We start from the raw sequence: 20,442 nt of genomic DNA, 5'->3' as shown, positions 1-20,442 counted from the left end.
GTGCAGCCTCTATGGCATACAAATGACTGGGATGGGTTAGCAATATCTGAGTCTGAGGGCTCAGCTGTGGAACTGGGACAGTGGTCTCTACAAAGGACAGGTATCCAGAACCCAAGAAGGTGATGCTTTGTCTTCCACTGCCCGAGGAGTGCACTAAGGCTGAAAGGCAGCTGTGAAGGAGGAAAAGATACAGCTGCCTCATGAGAACATGGCTGTAGGCCTGAGGTGCTGTTAAAAAGCAGGGCTCTGACCAGAGCAGTGGGGATAAATACATAAACAGGATTTGCATGAACAGTTCTAACCAGTCTCAGCTGCTGGTGAATTAGAAACTCTTTAAACAGGGTAAACACTGTCTATAATAACAAGAGCAATATTTTAAAGCTTTTACCTTATAGGATCTATAATTACTGAAACTTCAGTCACAAACAGAAAAGCAAATGCAAGGAAAGAAATTATCTGAATGATGAAAACCAGCAATGGGCTAATGAACATATTAACATTTAGACAAAAAGGGAGAAAGCTAATTTGATGACATGCAGAAAGTGGATTGTTCCTTGACAATTTCTAAAAGTTTATCTACAAATTAATGAAAAAGTCCTATTTTACCTCGAAAATGAGGAACTACCAAATGAAATTAGAAAAAAAAAAAGAAGTATATTTGAAAAACCTGAATGATTTTCATCTTCCCACTCTGCTCCAAAACAAGAAGTGCATGTTGACTTTCATTAGCCTTCAGATAAACTATCTTCAGCAGATGACACTCATCTTTGCTGTGCTGGGCCAAAGGCAAGGCTTTAACTTCCTGCCCACTTTCAAACTCCCAAATTTTCACTGTTCCTACACACGGGTGAGAAAGATATACAAAAGGGAATGAACTTTCACCAATAACCTGTGCTTCAAAGTCAGAAACTTGAACTGGATTAAACAGGGAAAGGAGAAGAAAAAAGAAAACCCAACTGAAGGTTCAGAGCTAGGTCACTGGTCTTTCAAAAGCTGTAACAGTGTGTGTGCCAATACCCTTAGGGACACAAAGCTTACTAGAAAACATCTTTACCACTAGCCCCACCATTCTTCCATCTTTTTTCCATGATCTGTTTTATGCTGCAGCCCAGGATAATGGGCTATCTTACTTCTGTCTCTGGGCGAACGTCATCAGAGAGCAAGCAGATTGTGGGGCTGTCAGGCAGAAGACTTCAGTTCCAAGCTACAGGAAGGAGCAGAGGGACCTGGTTGCTGGACTTGTCCCACAGAGCTAGTGGGGAGAAGGAGCTACAGCATTATCTTAAGTGAAGCAGTTATTACATATGACTTTTTTAAGACCTGATAGCATTCATCTTCTGTCATGCTCTTAGGATCCATAAAGGGTACAGTCTCTGCTCCCAAGTATAAATAAAGAACAATAGCCAGTACACTGTGTGGAAAAAGTCATCTCCTCTTTATGTGAGGCAGCTTTCATATATTTTATATATTTTAATACTTCAGGTATGTACTCTTGAACATTTGAATGTATGAAGAATTATTCAGTCATGTTAACAGATTACAAAATTATTAAAGTTTGCTGTAGAATTCAGTGTAGCACTTGTGTATTGGAGAGGTCTTGTCACACTACCTAAAACTAATGCACTCTAAATAACACACATGAAAAATTCAGGAAACATGTATATATATATATATTCTGGTGTTTAGTGCCTGCAGACACTATTGTGGTGGTGCAATTCCTCTCCCCTCTCCTTGCTGGGCCGCTCAGTGCTTGGTGCGATTCCAGCCCCTGCCTTGGGCCACGTACCAATCTAACATGGTAAGGACTGCAAAGGCAGTAAACCAGAGCGTTAAGGCGACCCTTTGATGGTCCTGGCTCCTGCTCTCCCTCTCGCTGGGGAACAGTTTTAACAGTCCATCACCTCCTCACAGCCTGGTACACCTGTACCTGGGATGTAGTCGAGGGAGAACAATAACAGAATTGCACATCCCTCAAGTTCTTGTGCAACTGGTGGAAGACATCAGAATACATTATTTGAGCTGGGCCGGCGTGAAAAAGTACCTGACAAAAGTAAATTATCTTGGACCCTATAAATAGCGATCCCAAGTGAGACCTTCTGAGCTCTCCTGGACCACTGTGGGCCTGTGACCAGCATCTCCTCTGAGCTGGGACGCCTCTCAGGTATCAAATCCTTGAGGTACTGTCCACTGATAGAGCCGACGGGAGGCCAGGGCGAAGTCAATTCCCTCGAGTCTCAATTATCACTTGTTGAGGAATGTCGATGCATTGCGAGTATTTATGCTAAACTTGAGAAAAGGGAAATTTTAACTTTGGGCTAGCTTCTCTTTCATCCACCTCCCTACCTATACACAGTTATTTTCATGAGTGTGGGTACATACGTATTTTACTGGATCCAAATACTTTTGTCTGTCCGTGTGTTTGTACATCCTGTGTTTATGAAATATACATCTATATACATTTATTTAGCATACTTTATAGTAAGTTAGTGTGAATCTTGTCATCTTCAAATCTGTAATTAAGTTGCTATTTTAATAATGTATTTTATTGAATTATTTTGTAAATCCTTAAATTGGTTAATAATTAAGTGCTGCTAGTCATTAATAAATCTTGATTTGCTGCTAATCATTACCATGTTAATATTTTCATCCATGACAACTATAAAATTCAGCTTAGATACTGTAAAATTGAAAAACAACTGTTCTCCATCTGCAGCCATTTAGTTATAGATCTAGGTCCTCAGTCCTATGAGGAAACATCTTTCCAGACCTAGAGCTTTGAAGATAGTCTTCCAGAGAGCAATAGGCTAGCAAAACACCAGAGCCCAAGCAGTCAAACATCACCTTTCTATGGATCACCTATCAAATAAAAGCCAAGACACCCCCCTTCCCTTTTCCACAGACCAACAGCTGTGAATTCCCTTCTGTGCATACTTCCTCCCACCTTGGAAGAAAGCCAAAATTCATTCTTCTGTCACTGAGACAGTCAAGGCAAAGAGTTCTGTCTGCTCATGTAATATGTCATTTAAAATAAATGTAAAAAAATGTATAATTATTTAATTGGTTTACCATCACATGTCCCAGTAGCAAGATAAAAACCATTTCTTTCAATAGCTGCACAGGTCACTTCTGTATTCAGCCCATGTGCATCTTCAATCTGATATATTTGATATCCTGTTTCTAGGTCCCATGCCTGAAAAAATAAGATGGTAATTACTTGTACTACATCCTCTAAAACTCATCACACAATGTGTTCTAGTGTAATTGGAGAAAGACAAATACTTCCAAGAGCAAATTTTCAGATTCTGTGAAATAGCTTCTCTGTTACAATAGCACCCTGTCATGCTCTTTTACAGAAGTACTAGTGTAATTTCCCTGAAAATGTCCCTCTCCCCAGAGAATCCATTCTGGCAAGGGGATTTAGTATGCTGTGAGAAAGACCCTTGTTAATTCAGAGACACTTGTTAAACAGAGTGAGTTTTTACAGTGCAAAGGCAAAGAAATCTAATGAGAAAGAATGCTTTGAGCTATAATTTCTGTGCTGAATATCAAAATGAGGCTTTTCATAAACATTTGATCCAAAACTGTAGGAACAACCATATCTGATCATTATCTAATCCTTTTGGGAATTTAAGCAATGCCTTCTAATGAAGTACCAGTACAAAGTTGGATCGGTATAGTGGGATAGCTCAGATTCAACTGGATTTATGACATAACCACTCATGTCATATGCACTGTCTAGATCTGATTTTCTGCAGCACCCAGTGCCCCAAACTATCATGTAGTTGTAATGATGTTGTAGCCATCATGGTCTAAGGAAGTCAGGGTTTACAGTGAGAAATAACATCTTTACTGAATGCATAAAACGAACAAACCTTTACACAAACAAGCCTTTCTCCACAGGAATGGCATGCATCACCAGCTGGCCCAGTAAGAGATGCTACCTCTCCCTACAAAACTTGTCATATAACCCCATCAACAGTTGATGAAAACTGCAGGTCCTTGGTACCTCTGATGATCACTGTCACACTGTTAATTACACCGGTAGTGATTCATTTTATTCATCTGTGGGTTTTCTGAAACATGCATGGCAACTATTTTTTAGTGGTTCCAAAGCATATGGTAAAGTTAATAGGCAAGTTTAATCTTTCCATTAATGTTTCAACACAAACAGAGCTGTGATACAAAGTGATAAAAGTGATCTCCACCACTTTATTTTTCTGGTTAACTGGCTATTATGTTCAACATTTTTCCCTCACTGTGTGTCCTGAAATCCTTAAGCCTCAGAACAATGTGTTCTGGGAAACTGAATGAGAAAAGTATCTACAGAAAGTCAGCAAATTGGCTCCAGAACTGCTAGCCAAATAGAAGCAGATCAGACAAAAGAAGAAGAAGGAAAACAGGAGAATAAAAAGTCAGGTTTTATAGTTTAGGCACACTGTATGTGCCAATGAAACTTTTTAATTTTAGTGAAGGAATATTTTATCTGAAAGCAGCATCTTTTACACAGTCCTGTTTTTATAAAGTGACTTTTTTCATGCTTCATACCAATCCATAAAATGTCTAAAATACACATTTATATTCTACTAAGCTGACTGAGACTCAAGCACTTCCTAAACTTTAAAGAGAAGCTTATCAGATATGTCTTCTGAATTGAAGAATATTGTGTAATTATGCTTGCATGAATTGTTGATTGGACATACAGTTTGACATCATAGCAGTCAAAATTTTTCTTTGTAGCTACTAAATAGCCAATGGACTTTCACTACTATTGCTATACTTGCAAGAATCCATTGCAAAACAAGGTAAAGTGTACGTGTTCAGCCAAAGGAAATAACATTACAACTAAATCCAGTACCTCGATCAATCTGCCTGTGACACAGCCTTGCAGTGCAATTATGTCAGTGCAGGTCAGGGAAGTAGTTATCTACCCAAATAGTTTATTCATCATGGCTACCACTTCCCTGGAGAATTTGAGCACAAAAATAGCCACAAAACCAACACTTTGAATAATAAACACTAATAACTTATCTAATTGCCCAGTAAATTATGTGTAATAAAAAAAGCTGAGACTTTTCTCTTTCACTTTAAATGGTGACAACTTTCACTCACCTTCAGTATTGACTCAGAGCAGATGGTGAGAATTTGGTGAAAAGCCTTGCTGTAAACAAGAGCATTGATGCTTTTCTCATGTGTCTGTGGCACCTATCTCGTATCTTCTATCATCTGAGTTAGGGGATAAATATCAATGACAGCTGAACCTGCACAGGGTCGGAGGAGTGAGAATATATACATTTTGTGTTTAGTACCAGTTACATTCCCTGGATATAAAAGGATTTTATGTAAAACATAGGGTCCATTTGAGTCCTTCTAAAGAGGATAAGGAATATTGTTTCTTGAGAGTATCTGTTCTCTAAACCAGAAATTATTCACACATGCTCCCACGCCACACAATGGCTAAGTATCTACCTGCCTTAAACAACCACCTGCCCACCTTTGATGTGACTGATACCCTGTGTCCAAATCATTAGGAGCCACAAATCCCCCAGTCCCAGAGTGGGTTGGCATGGAATGGAATGAAATGAGCCCAAATAAATAAAACTCTAATTGGCAGATATATCAGAAAATAAATTCTGGTATCTGCTTTCTTAGAGATAAAGCAATTCTATCTGCAGGCAATGATGATGTCTTTCCAGAACCTTCGTTTATACAGCACTGTAGGTCTGAATGGTGTTTTCCAGACACCTTCTAGTGCTCTCAGATCAGAAGGGTTGCAAAGACAGAGAGGCAGATGGGGATGAGAAGACAAAAGAAGGGACAAGTTTTTTACAAGATAGGCTCACAAGTCAGACTACACATGCAGTCTCCTATTGCAGTTCCAGTGTTACTATGGTTCTACCAGCAGAGGAGCAGCAGTCAGCAGTGAGCATGCAGCAAAGGACAAAATTGCCTAATATATGTGCCTAATACCTGGCGTAAGTCCAAGCATAGAGGCCAGCAGCTTGGAAAAAGGCACAGAAGGAAAGCCTTGGCGATATTCAAATGAAGCATGAAGGTGAGCCATGATTTATGGATGTTAGTGAACTAATAACTGAAAATCTCCTCTGTAAAGCCAGGTACATAGCAATGAGAATTAATTTGCCCACATACAGCCTCAGTCTCTTGCTCTCTTCAGGGCAAAGCCCCCTTCTTGCCCACTTAACCTTTTAGTGGAATCATTACAGAGTCCAGGACCAGATTTTTACAGATATTTAGACACTGCTCCAATCATGGTTTATAAGGGCAAAGTTACCTCATTTGTCAAGGATTTATCCATGTAAAATCTCTACATTATTAAGCCTTGAAAATCTCACTAACTTAAATTTGAACTGAAGGTCATATCTGTATCCTTTAGTGATTAAATACCTTTAAAAACTAGACTGATTAATATTCTGGGCATTTTTAAAATAAGACCTAGAAGCTGAGTGCTTACCAAATGCCTAAATACACACAACAATTTGTGGACTCTAGTCCAATGACTATATCTAGGCTTCTAAAACAAGTTTATTGGCACAAAGATTCAGCAGAAACTATCAGGTCACTGAAAACAAAATGTTTCACATTTATCTTCTCAGATTTTACAAGGTTTGCAAGCTCTGTGCTTTATTCCTAATCCAAGGACAGAAAAAGCTCTCTCCAAAGACAACGACCTTATTTGCCTGGTATGTCTCAGGTCTCTATAGTCCCAGAACAGGTTCAAAGCAGGTTTTTTTCAGTGACTGCATCTCTGGGGCAGACAAACCCTGCTGGTTTCCAGAGTCTCTGCCTTAGATACAGAAGGCTAACATCCTTAGTGACATCTGCAAAGCTCTGGTCCCTCGGAGATTCCAGGCTCCCTGCTACACAGTCAGGAAACAGAGCCCAGAAACCTCAGGATGAGTTCCCACAATAATTTATACCTGATCAATCAGACAGCATGTCTGTTGACACCACAGATTGTGGGACTCTCTGTAGCTACTGAGTTAAACAAGGAGTTTGAATACACTTGTGAGGGCTCCACAGAGACTATTCTTTGCTGCATTCTCCATGTGGGAGGAGGGTGCTAGAGGAATAGTTAGAGGAAGATCAGCAACTTAACAGCTTTCAAGAAATGACAAGGCTACAGAAAAATACCTGTAGTTTAACTTTTCTAAGGAAGGCTCACCTTGCCTTCAGAGAAGCCTTTCTCATTTCCTCTGGGTCTTGCTGTTAATTCTGATGCTGCATATTTTCATGCATATTTCTATATTGAAATTAGCACCATATATAAAAAGACCCACTTTAAAATGGTGTTCATGTGCAAATTCCCTTATTGCCCCGTATTCTGAACATCTCATATACCTTATTCCTGTATTCAGCTTCAGCTTCATGTAATCATAAAGGAAATCACATTCTAGGAGAAGGACCATGTTCTCACACATCAACTGCAGTAACATACCGGTGATAAGCATGCCACGATCATTGTCAAATACCATAGCAAAGTTCTCCATCTCTCCAGGACTCCCTTGATTATCATGGAAGACCTGCAGCAGTGAAAGGGTCTGTATATCCCACACTCTAAAAATCTGGAGGGAGAGACAGGAGAAAATCTATTACTGTATCATGGTTGGATTTTCAACTACTTTTTGTTTCTATGACAGTAATACTATAGCTGAAAATCACATTGTTAAGTGTGGTACATTACAAAATAAGCAAGACAAATATCAAACTTATTTTTATCTCCATTTTACTAGGGATAACAGGGCAGAAAGGTTGAGTTTTGCAATCTTGACCTGACAAGTCCACAGCAGAACCAGATCTCCTGAGAACTGGTTCTAATCCTTAATGACAAGATGACTCCATTGCGTCATATTTTTCAGTCACATATAGATAAATGCTAATAGTTTAAAAGCTTGTATTTGATCTGGACTATCAAATGGTGTGGAACAGCACAAAGATAAAATTCAGAGCGTTCCATATAAAGGAATTCCTGAAATCTTTGATTAACAGATGTTGGAGCAAATCAGGATCAGGATACACTGCAGAAGGATCATTTTTATGCATATATAGTTCTTGTGCTCTCCATAAGCAAATGCTATCAATCACGGTCGGGGTACTATCCTGTAAGAAGCACTAGATAGATGTATTTGTTCTTACTATCAGTTTCAATGGAAAACACAGCCCTTGCTTTAAACTCCAGAATAACTCATCAATAATTATGTTAGCAGCACTTATTCATCCTGCCTAATCAAAAGCTGTGTTGAACTTACTGCTATCCCATGCAAGCTGCTCTTAATCCTGCAAGAAATCATGATTTAATTTCTCAGGTCCCATGGCTTTTAGTGTGGTGTATTTCCCTGCAAGATAATCTTACTGTGCTCTCAAATATTATTCTGTCATCACACCTGCCTGCAATTCTTATTCAGCTGCCAAAAAAGTGGTGTTTTATATAGACATTTGTGCAAGTTATTTGTATTCATTCAACCTGCTACACCACTTGGATGCACACAAGTCTGTGGAACCGGATGGGTTACACCGAAGGGTGCTGAAAGAGTTGGCAGATGTGCTCGCCAAGCCACTTTCCATGATTTACTGGAAATCATGGCTAACTGGGGAGGTCCCATTGGATTGGAGGGTGGCAAATGTGACACCCATCTACAAGAAAGGCAGAAAGGAGGATCCAGGAAACTATAGACCTGTTAGTCTGACCTTGGTGCCAGGGAAGGTCATGGAGCAGGTCATCTCGAGTGCCATTAAAAGTCATATAATGGACAACCAGGGGATCAGGCCTAGTCAGCATGGGTTTATGAAAGGCAGGTCCTGCCTGACAAACCTGATCTCCTTGTATGACAAGATGACCCGACTATTGGATGAGGGAAAAGCTGTCTATATTATCTACCTGGATTTTCAAAAAGCATTCAACACAGTTCCCCATAGGATTCTCATAGAAAAACTGGCTGCCCATGGCCTGGATGAGCGAACGGTCTGCTGGATCAAACACTGGCTGGATGGACGGTCCCAGAGAGTGGTGGTCAATGGAGCTAAATCCAGCTGGTGGCCAGTCACAAGTGGTGTTCCTCAGGGCTCGGTGTTGGGACCATTTCTGTTCAACATCTTTATTGATGATCTTGATAAGGACATAGAGTGTATCATCAGTAAATTCACAGATGACACCAAGTTAAGTGGGAGTGTCGATCTGCATGAAGAAAGGGAGGCACTACAGAGGGACTTGCATAGGTTGGATCAGTGGGCCAATGTCAACGGGATGAGCTTCAACAAGGCCAAATGCCAGGTCCTGCACTTGAGCCACAACAACCCCATGCATTGCTACAGGCTTGGGGAGGTGTGGCTGGAGAGCTGTGTGGAAGAGAAGGATCTGGGGGTTCTAATTGACAAGCAGCTGGACATGAGCCGGCAGTGTGCCCAGGTGGCCAAGAAAGCCAACAGCATCCTGGCTTGTATTAGAAATAGTGTGACCAGCAGAAGTAGGGAGGTGACAGTCCCCCTGTACTCTGCACTGGTGAGGCCACACCTGGAGTATTGTGTCCAGTTTTGGGCACCTCAATACAGGAGAGATATCGAGGTGCTGGAGCAAGTGCGGAGGAGGGCAACGAAGCTGGTGAAGGGCCTGGAGAACAAATCCTATGAGGAGAGATTGAGGGAGCTGGGACTGTTCATTTTGAGGAAGAGAAGGCTGAGGGGAGACCTCATCACTCTCTACAACTACCTGAAAGGACATTGTAGAGAGGTTGGTGCTGGTCTCTTCTCACAGGTGATTAGTGACAGAACAAGGGGGAATGGCTTTAAACTGCAACAGGGGACGTTTAGACTGGACATTAGGAAAAAAATTTTCAAGAAAGAGTGGTTAGACAGTGGAATAGGCTGCCCAGGGAGGTGGTGGAGTCACCATCCCTGGATGTGTTTAAGGGTCATTTAGATGAGATGCTGGGGGATATGGTGTAGGGGAGAACTTTGTAGAGTAGGGCTGATGGTTGGACTCGATGATCCAAAGGGTCTTTTCTAACCTGAATGATTCTATGATTATATGATTCTATGAATTGTGTTATTAAAAGGTGTGGCTGCATTTTTACTTGGGATTTTAACACAGACACATGTTGGTACATGCTTCCATCAATACTGGGAGTGTTGTGGGCATTCACAAAAGTCATTGAGTCTTTGGATGAAATGTTCCATATAATGTAAATCCATAAAACACATCAGGACAAACCCATGAAATATTCAACTGAATTTGATAACTGAGCTGCGTCTCAGACAGAAATTTCTCATGAATAATTCTGCTTCTGGTGCTACAGTCCCTGGAGGTCTTCCTCTTTCAACTGTTCCTTATTCTTAAATTTGTCACTCAGTTGAGATTTCAGTGGCTTTTCTTAGGTGATCTTGATGTACTTTGTCAAATTCTAATTTCATAGTCTTGGCCAGAAAGCATGAAGCAGCCAGCCTGCCTTGACAGGAGCTAGGCTGCTGTTTCTGTAAAAGAGCAATAATTCTGGAAGATCCGATGAGGGAAAAAAGCATCCTAGGAAAAATCCTAGGGAAATTGATTCATCTCAGGATCTCCTGTATTGCAATAAACATTATGGTAAAGGTAGGTCCAAGTCCGAATGTAAAATTCATTTTACACTTATAAACACAGAAAGTAAGTGGTTTGCTAAGTGACACACAGCAAATCATAGTCTGAAACATAACCCAAAAGTTTTGATTATTTCAGCTTTCCTCACCATAGCCTATTCCCTTCTTCATTTTGAAATCTACTTATTTTACTGTTGAACAGAATGTGTGCCCATTATAATTCATAGACAGTATGTCATATCCTTAAAAGTGCTTTTGATAATGAGGAAGACTTCACTTGTGCATATGTTCATGGTATGAAAAGTTGATTGCAATTGCCAGGAATGATTTCTTCCAAAGACACACACTACACAATTGAGAATGAATGTTTGTTACTCTGGATGTTATAAAATATTGAAGTTTCTCTCTTTTTTTTCACTTAAAAGAGGATCTTAGCATAAAAAAACACTGTTGCCAAAAAAACCCTCAAAACCAAATAGAAGTCTGTTCACTGTATGCAGAATAAAAATAAGGGTGACAGTAATAGATGGAAAGTAGTCAGGGAGATACACAGATTTTGAGATTGTTGGCATTTCCATCCGTAACCAGATTTGAAAGGAGTTACAATGGATCCAGCAAAATTCTGAAAAGGAAGGGAAGAAAAGAAACAGACACATCAATCAGTGTTTAAACAGATCACCTTTGGCACCAGAGAGAAGTTCATACATGAGTGTTTCAGAATTTTAAGTAGAAGAAAATTTCGCCTGATTATTTTGTTTGTTTTCAGGAAAACTCAAAAGGAAAAGGCTCTAAAAAACTTCTTACTAAGATGACATTTTCTCTGAGACAGTACTGAGACAGAATAACCATGTCCATCATACTCCTCTGATAGACTTCTGATTATTTTTCAGGAGTTTACTCAGAAATGCAATTTCTAAAGCATACAAAAAGAGAAATAGGCAGTGAGAAGGCTTGAAAAAGGAAATCTGGTTGAATAGAAAAAGTGATGAAACTGTTGATCCATCTGACAGTAGACCAAAAATAGAAAGAAGAATTGGTGATGAAAATCGAGAAAGTTAGGGCAATGTTGCAGGTAGATCCCCAAGCTCAGTTCTGGCACAGTCACAATTAGAGCATGTAAAAACAGCTGTAAGAGCTGAAGATTAATCAGAAATAGGTATCTATGGAGATACTCTAGTTAGGTGAAAAGAATAAGTCACTGAACAGAGATATAATGACCTTTCCACAAACATCACCCAGATCTGTTACAAAGTTAATGAAATTATACTAAAAAACCCCAAAGACAGACAATTCTAATAATCTCACGGACTATTCAAGTTAAACTGGTCAACAATTGAGACAAATCTGATATTTTATCAAAGTGATGATTTTACAGCAGAAGTGAATATAAGTAAGAGCTTCTTGACTATTTCTTGCTGCTTGTTCAACTCTTAATGCCAGTACCACATTAAGAAAATGCAATCACTTAAAGTGACAGCTAAAACCTGGGCACATCACAGCATTCATAAATCTCTTCCCTTCCTCCCAGCTTTCTTCCTTTCCCAGCCCACGGGCAGGGATGGGAGATTACATAAATCACTGTTCCACATGAGTAACTCCCACACAAGGCATCACCAGCATGGCCGCAAGATATGTCACTGCTGTTCATCTGCATCAGCACACATGACTGCATGAATTCATGCACGAAGAGTGGCAACAAAAGACATGCTTATTTAGAAATTAGGAGGTGACTAGGGGGAGTTGCCTTAGGAATGTTTTGTTAATAGTAACTTTACTGTTCTATTTATTGAAGAACTTATTTATTGAAGAACTTTATTGTTCTTGTTTATTGAAGAACTTCCCACCGCAGCCTGACAAATGCCAGGAATCCCCGAAGCCCTCTGAAAACATATTCTTTATGGCAAAATGCTTCTAGACTGTGTCTTCTGAAATCACAGAATACAGACTTTACACAAGCAAACAAAACATATTAGGGAGGAGAAGGAGTGCGGAGAGAAGGAGCTTCAAATGCTTTTGGAAAGAACTTCTTTCCTTCTTCATGCTGTTTCCACCTTACAGGAAAAGCTGAGATATACTTACAGTCTTATATCTATAACACTGGCCTACATTAATGAAAAACCCGTTGGTTCAGTTTGGGTGCTAGCAGAATTGGCCCTGACCCACAGATACACCTTTTTTAAGAGTCAGCAGAGCAGGGATTCTTGCCTGTGTTCCCACATTGTGGCCAGCTTCTTTCACACAGTTGGTAACAGGCACAGAGTGGCCTTCGAGAAATGCATGCTGCCTCTCTTTCCTGTCTTGGTTGCAACAGCTTCAGCAAACTACTCTGTTATCCTCTCCAGGACCGCAGTCTGGATCAATTCCCTCTGTTCTGAGGTGCTCTTCTTGTGCCTTTCATTTTTCAACCCAATGGGAAAGCCACATACTTACAGATGGAATTTCCACAGACACTAAGCAAAATTGGGAACCAAATCCCTCCTGAATTCAGTGGGAGTTCTTGCCAAAGCCTTCTGCGATACCTTAAAAAAATTAAATGTGTATATTTACATGCATAAACACTTCTCTCTCAAGCAGCACCTTCCTTCAAGCCCTAAAACTCAGAACACAGAAAAAAGCCTGAACTATCTTTTCCATCTGGTTTAAAGCCTATGTTTTATGAGCACGTAGAAACAGCAGCACCCCTCTCTTCTATTTTTCTTAATACGTACACAGGGACAGACAAAGAGCAAAAGACTCATTTTACCAAGTAAAATGAGAACAGCAGAGGGAAACAGAAGATGGGAAATAGGGCAAGACAAAATTGGTAAATAAATATTTTACATGCTCTCAGTACAATAAAGTTCAGGCTCAGGAACAGTTATCTCCTGCTGGGTTGTTACGAGGAGGCCATGGTGGAAACATGCTTTGAGTTTGGAAGAAGTGAATCCTCTTCTGCCCCCTTTCCGTCTGTAATTAACTGAGATGAAAAGGACTAAGGAAGTCCACCTACCACCACCTACCCCCCCCCCCCCCCAGCCAAAAGATAATCCCTCAAATTACTGCTAGTTAAGAATAAGAAACTGACCTTAAAATGCCACTCTAACAAAAATAGCTCAACAACTCTCAAGAGAAAACAGTAACTTCCTTTTAGTGGCTCCAAACTCTTGCATCTTGGTGATAATTTTTGTAAGTTAAGGAAAATTTGTGTTTTGAAAAAGACAGACAACTTTCCTCAGTTTTACAGAATGATGCTGCTGCAAGTCTTTAAAACAACTTAAGAAAAAACATTTGTGCAGAAAAATCCAAAATCCAACCATTCTTGGAGCAGAAAGAAGTTTCACTAGCTACAGCATTTGCTGTAGGCATAGACAGAAAGAGTAAGCAAAAATTAAAGCTGATTTTCTGTTGAAGTGTTTAGTTTATCTGCCCCCATTTGCTACACTGTTCAACTGTTTCAGGGGGTGATTGAAGGCTCCATGGTCTAAGTGAAAAAATTTACGAATTCATACAGAGCATCTGAGCCCTCAAAGACAAAAATCACCAGGCATGAAGCAGAGGTCAAACTGCAGTTCTGCTTGCAGTGTTACTTAATAGAGTAAGTTATCTGCAGAGAGTGGTGTTGTGTGTCTTCTGATCCCTGAAAGTCATCCTGCAAAGTACTACAACTCCCTGTAGTTATTAGAAGACTTAGGAACAAATTGATGTCAATGAGATTACTTGTGAGGCTAAGGCAAGGAGGATTTAGCTCTAAGCATATTAATGCAATGTGGTGCAGCAGATGGTAACTACTGCTTTATTGAGACTGTAATTTGGCAAAGTTCAAAATTATGAACATTTCAAGTCACTTCCTCAGACAGTACCATTAACCTGGTAATATATAAGGTTACTTTCCTTTTCCCAAACATGGAGTAATGCTGGAAAGAAATCAAACTGAGTTATATGCAATAGTGAGTCTAATTGTATAGTAATGAGCCTGCAGGATATTTACTGGGTGCTATGTAACATTTGAGTGTGTAAAGGCTCTGTATGTCTGTCTCTGTACTGTGTGCTGCGTGTGCTGACAACAGACCTACCTGACCCCTAATGCAAAGATAAAATAACCCTCAACACTTCAGGAGAACAGTTTCAGGGGACATTTAGATGGTATGTGGGTCAAAAACAGGAAGATAGAACTGTAGGACAGAGGTGACTGCCCATGAACACCTGGATCAGAAGAGCTCAAGAACCAGTCAGGTTCCTCCTGTCAATCTTCAGCTAATCTTAGAATGATGCTCTCACCTTAGACACAGTGTTCAAAAAAATCTTCAGGTATACACCACTTCATTTACATTTTGGAGATCTTCTTTTTCTTCATTCCTCCATAGAAGAATAAGCAACCAGAAAACTACAGCTCTGAAAATTTATTTTTAATATAGCTTAAACCCTAGATCTCAGTTTTCTGGCAGAAGAACTGTAGAAATCAACACAGGCTGAATATAGATCCCGCTCTGTTTCCATCTGCACCAAATAGATATTATTTAATACTTTAACCATCAAATACTTGCCCAGAAACAGAACACCTAATGGATCATTTCCTTCATGTATGCTAAGAATACATGAGGACAATCCATTCATGAAGGCAATTTGTGCATTCTCAGATATACTGAAAAACAAAACATCATTTTGCAAAGATACAACCACAGCTAGGAGAGATATTTTCAGTCCAGCTGCATGCTGGTTGTAAGCATGCATGTATATTATACACCATATAAGTCTAAACTAGAGAAGGAAAATTTAGGTAGGAGATAAAAAAGTACATTTAAAAGTAGTTCTAATTACTTTTACTTTTTCACAGAATCGCAGACTGGTTGAGATTGGAAGGGACCTCTGGAGGTCATCTTGTCTAACCCCCACTGTTCAAGTGGGGCCACCTAGAGCAGGTCACCCAGGACCATGTCCAGATGGCTTCAGAATATCTCCAAAGATGGAGACTCCACAACCTCTATAGGCAACCTGTGCCAGTGCTTACTCTCCCTCACAGTGAAAGAAATGTTTCCTGATGTTCAGACAGAACGTCCCGATTTCAGTTTTCAGTGTCTTTGGTCCTCTCACTGGGCACCACTGGAAAGAGCCTGGCACCATCTTCATTACACCCTCCCTCTTGATATTTATATACATTGATGAGATCCGCCTTGAGTCTTCTCTTCTGTAGGCTAATTTTGCAGACTACCCAAGAGACAAAGTAATTTGAATAATGGAAAATAGGACAGGAAATAACAGAAAATTGGGTAAGTTACATGAAAAGTCTGAAGAAGAATATTCAGTGTCCTTGAAGGATTATGCAATATAAGAGGAGAATAATATTCTTATTTTCTGGGAGGAAAAAATAAACCAAAGAGAATAGAAGTACAGCAGCAAGGGAAGGATTAACTTTGACTTTCAAAGCAGTGTACGAAAAATGTATCTGATATAGATGTGGCCACATAACTTCTGTGAAGGATGACTGGAGCAGATTTCCCAAATGTGTCTTTTTAAAATTATCTAGATTAAATTTAGTATTGTTGATATACAGCACATTCCAGTAACAGCCGTGATTAGCAATGGTTTGACATAAATTAAACATTGTGCTTCCAGCTCAGCTGCTCTTATTTTTCGGGAAGACAAATGACTGTATTATAAAAATATCCTTAAAACAATGTCATGTGCTTTCAAAATAGGTTAGATAAACATCCACACTAACCTACACAGGCATTGATACAATCACCTGCACAGTTCCAGACAGGCAGAAGGCATTTATGACTTCCCACTGGGATATCGTACAGCCAGTTTGCCATTAGGCAGATCTGGAGAGACAGGACTGGAGGCTGATAATATTAAGGTTTGAGTAAATGTGCAAAAGTCAGAAAATACAAAAATTAGTAACATATCTTACCTCCCTTTATCCTCCCTGAAACACTGCAAATCTGCTCTTGGGTTCTGTAAGAGTAAAACTAACATATATATAACAGACTTAATTTAGTATGGGCAAATTTCAGGAATGAAGTGTTTATGTGCTTCCATCAAGTAGGCTGCATCAGATTTTGAAGAAATTATGAATGGAATGGAAATCTGCCATTCCCCATAATGGAGATGCGAGAAATCCCCGTTTATTGCACTACTCTCCTGCCACATGTAAATGTGCATATTGCTCTTTTGGTATTAGCTGCCAAAAATGAAATTACTTTTAAAGAGAAAAAGACCAAAGAGCATTCCCTTCACTGATTTACAACCAAGGTTTTGTGTTGCTTACAAATTATACTCTACAGGCTGGGAATATACTCTTTACTCTATCCCTACTGATCATCAAACAAAACTGAGACTGTTTTTATGAATTGAAGCCTGTAGGCTCAAATCTTGCTCACCTGACTCACTTCAGTGGTCTAATTCAACCAAACCCACCACTGGAGGTGTTCTAGTAAAATCAGTGGAACAACTGGTGTAGCAAATTTTGGCTTACTGGCTTCCATCGATGACTCAAGTAGGCAAGACGTGAAGTTGCCTCCACTGTTCTAGTTGTGAATCCCCATTCCACACTAACTGAGAGAGAGCAGTTGCTCTCACTGCTTCACAGCCTTTCAGTACAAGGGCTATGCAGTCTGGTCTGGTCTCTGCCACTGGCCTTAATCCTCTTGTTTCCACAGAACGTTATGAGTGTAAGATCATCTTTCAGATAATGACCTGCTTCCTGCCACATCTCCAGGTTTAATAGCCCCTATCCCTATGAGTGTTTTTTTTTTTTTTCTCAATGCTTCCTGAATGCATTCAAAGAGTTCTGTAATATGAAAAAAAATGAAGTAATAAATGCTTCAGACTGCAGGACGAGAAAAACAATAGGCAAACTGACTATAGAGAGGAAGGGGCAATGAAGGGCTCAGTGACATGGAGGAGAGGAAAAAAATAAACACAGCGGAGATTTCCTGTACAGCATTTTTCTATCTAGGGTGGAGTGCCAGGTCAATTTTCCATTATTTCTCTAACCCACAGATTGCTCTCATATTACCATACACTCTGTAGAACTAATTCTTCAGCTGATTGGGCCAATTTAAAAAAAAAAAACACCAGCAATTTCTATTAAATTACAGTATTAGTATTTGTAGAAAAACACTGTAGTGCCAATGTAGTAACCAGGCAGATCAAGTACCTTTACACAGGACAGTCTTGCCTTGCCTGGCTTGAAACATGCAACTCATGTCACGGTTCATTGTCTACCTAGTGTATCGTGAAGCATCTGAGGATGCTGCTTACTTGTAATTCCAAGTCCAAAGATAGCACTTTTCAAAGGACTTAGATATTCTACCAGCATTTCTCTTCAATAAAAAAGATATTACTTCAGTGCTTGAATAAACCATATTATTTTACTTTTTACTCCCTCAGACCTAAGAGAAAAGGTGTAAAATAGTTGTAACAGTGGGAAATACATCACTCATTCCTCTTTTTATAACTCCCAAATGATACATATCCGTGAAATTACAGCCACAAATCAAGTGAATAGGCTGTTGCAGCAGTTTTGAAAAAGTTTCCTGAAAACTGGGTTAGTGGCTCCTGCAGAATAACTCCAAGCAAATAGTTATATACATTTGTATTCACAGTTAAAATACATACACTTTCACTTTCATGACAATAACCTAATCTGTGACTGCAACATGCTGACACTTCAGCAAAGAGTCCATGTATTATGTGAAAACCTGAGCCTGTATTTTGGTGCAATGACACAAAGGACAAGTTAATACCTTCAGACAAGTTTAACAGTATTTCCCTTTTGGAAATATTTTCAACCAAAACATAAGTCAAGACAGACACACTGTAAGTGTGGTTGTGATGAATGTGGTTCTTGTTGGTCTATGTCTATGTAGTTTAATATAGAGAATAGTTTGTGTTTGTGGAAAATCTCAACACAAGATTTGGAACATGTTCCTATGACTGCGAACAAATAGATCACATCAATATTTCAGATCTCCTAGTAAATTCATTTAACTGAACAGCTGAAGAAAAAGACATGACTGTGGACTACAACTGCAATTGTACTATGCACACCATTACCTTTAAGGGCTTCACAACCTGGAAGACTGGGGACAAATTTATTTCCAGGAGTATTATATTCTGAAGGATGTCCAACAGCACAGAATTATGACAAACCCTGACTGTGCCCTCCCCTCTTCCTCTGTGTATGACTAAAGGATATACAGAAATTATTTACAAATCTATGGCTCTGCCTAATTTGTAGATATTCTTATGTTATAAACCTAAGAAAGTAAGTTTAACTTTTGTGATAAGAGAATTTGAGATATACATCATTTTTTAATAGCTACCTGACAGCAGTTTACTAATAATTTGTTCCATAAAAAAAATCCTTATGTTATTGGAGCAAACAAAGTGCTCATGTGCTGGACTAGTCTAAGGAATCTTCATTTTCTTAAATGGAACCATCATTTGAATTCAAATTCCAAAATAGTTTCTTAATTGTTGGCATAATAATGTTTGTTTTGTTACTACTGGCTCAGGACGATCTGTTTTCAGTTAAATTAAATATCACAGAAGGTTTCTTCAATGTTTTCCAGAAAGCTGTATTGCACACTGGCCAAAATGTCCCAGTGTAAATAAAGAAGTCTTCTCAAAACAATCCACATGAATTCCAAGTTTCAGTGCAACATGTCCTGGGCTTGTCTGCCACCAAATACAGTACCGATTTTTGACACCCAAGTGAGTGTCCTCTCTCTGCAGATCTATTGAGGTCTACCACAAAAATACTTGAAGTGCTACAAGAAGACAGCACTGCTCAGACAGCAGATGTTTCCCATGCTGACAAGCAGAACTGATCTAGGGAAGAATAAGGAAAACATTTGATATTACTTTTCTTTCACTGGATGTATTTGACTGATGCTTGTTTTATAGCGTCTCATGATTCTAGAAAGATATGAGAGCTAGTGACTAATTCAGCACTGGAAGTGACTATTTTTCTCCTTCAAAACAAAAAGCTATACATATACATTTCAGATTTTGGCACCAGCTCTTCTTTCAGAAGAGAGTGTAGAAAGATCCAGACTTACCTCCAGCTGTCTATGCATTAGATTGCATAACACCACTTTGACTGGTTAAGAATGAAGGAGGGCCAAAGTGATCATTTGTTGTTTCTTGAAGAATATCTATATCAAGATCATCCAGATTAATTTTATTATACTAGAGCTGTACTTCTGATTTTTACACTTGGTTTACAGCACTAGATAAAGAATTAGTATTTCCTTTAAGATTACCTTTTATATATATATATATATATATACACACGCAGGGGGACTGACAGAAACAAGACTAATTGATTTCAAAGGTGTGAGGCTCAGATTTGTTTTATTTTACCACAGGCAGTGCTGAGACCACAATGTCTCTAGCTAACATTGATCAGAGTATACTCAGGTCAAATGCCACAATGGTACATGCAGATTTTACCATTGTATCTGAACTGTACAGTGCACTGGAACAATAGTGATGAACAATAGGAGTTCATCACAGAGTCCTTGCTCCCTGATAATCTGGATAGGAACCTGGACAAACAGTGCTGGGAATCTGTTTTGTTCATGCCTAGGTTCATTTCCGTGGAAATAACTATGCTGGGATGTAGGGTGCGAGACAATGGCGTGCACATTGGTCCTTACACTAACACTAAGTGAGGATGCAGACAAGTTTTGCACCAGGATGAGAGAAATGCACAGAATTCTTGAAATTCACAGTTTAGACACAGCCTGAAATTATGAGCTATCATAATGAAGGCTGTGGTGCTTAAGAATCTGATTTAGAGAAAATAATCCACAGAGTACTTGCATTTTACATTGCAGCAAAGTAATGTCAACACACAGTGTAGCAGAGCCT

The 20,442-nt window shown here is 39.4% G+C and overlaps 1 protein-coding gene across 1 annotated transcript in view; it reads right to left on the bottom strand.

The window, feature by feature from the left end:
* Positions 1–20,442, bottom strand: part of WDR64 (WD repeat domain 64) — a 79,774-nt gene that overhangs the window by 22,417 nt on the left and 36,915 nt on the right. The window contains 4 exon segments of the mRNA XM_074864617.1: positions 668–837; positions 3,067–3,190; positions 5,110–5,258; positions 7,454–7,580. Of these exon segments, the coding sequence (XP_074720718.1) occupies positions 668–837; positions 3,067–3,190; positions 5,110–5,258; positions 7,454–7,580 (570 nt within the window).

Source organism: Strix uralensis, chromosome 3, assembly GCF_047716275.1.
Source record: "Strix uralensis isolate ZFMK-TIS-50842 chromosome 3, bStrUra1, whole genome shotgun sequence".
In the NCBI taxonomy this organism is placed as follows: domain Eukaryota; kingdom Metazoa; phylum Chordata; class Aves; order Strigiformes; family Strigidae; genus Strix; species Strix uralensis.
Note: the sequence above shows the minus strand (reverse complement) of the source record. Positions and strands in the feature narration are given on the sequence as shown.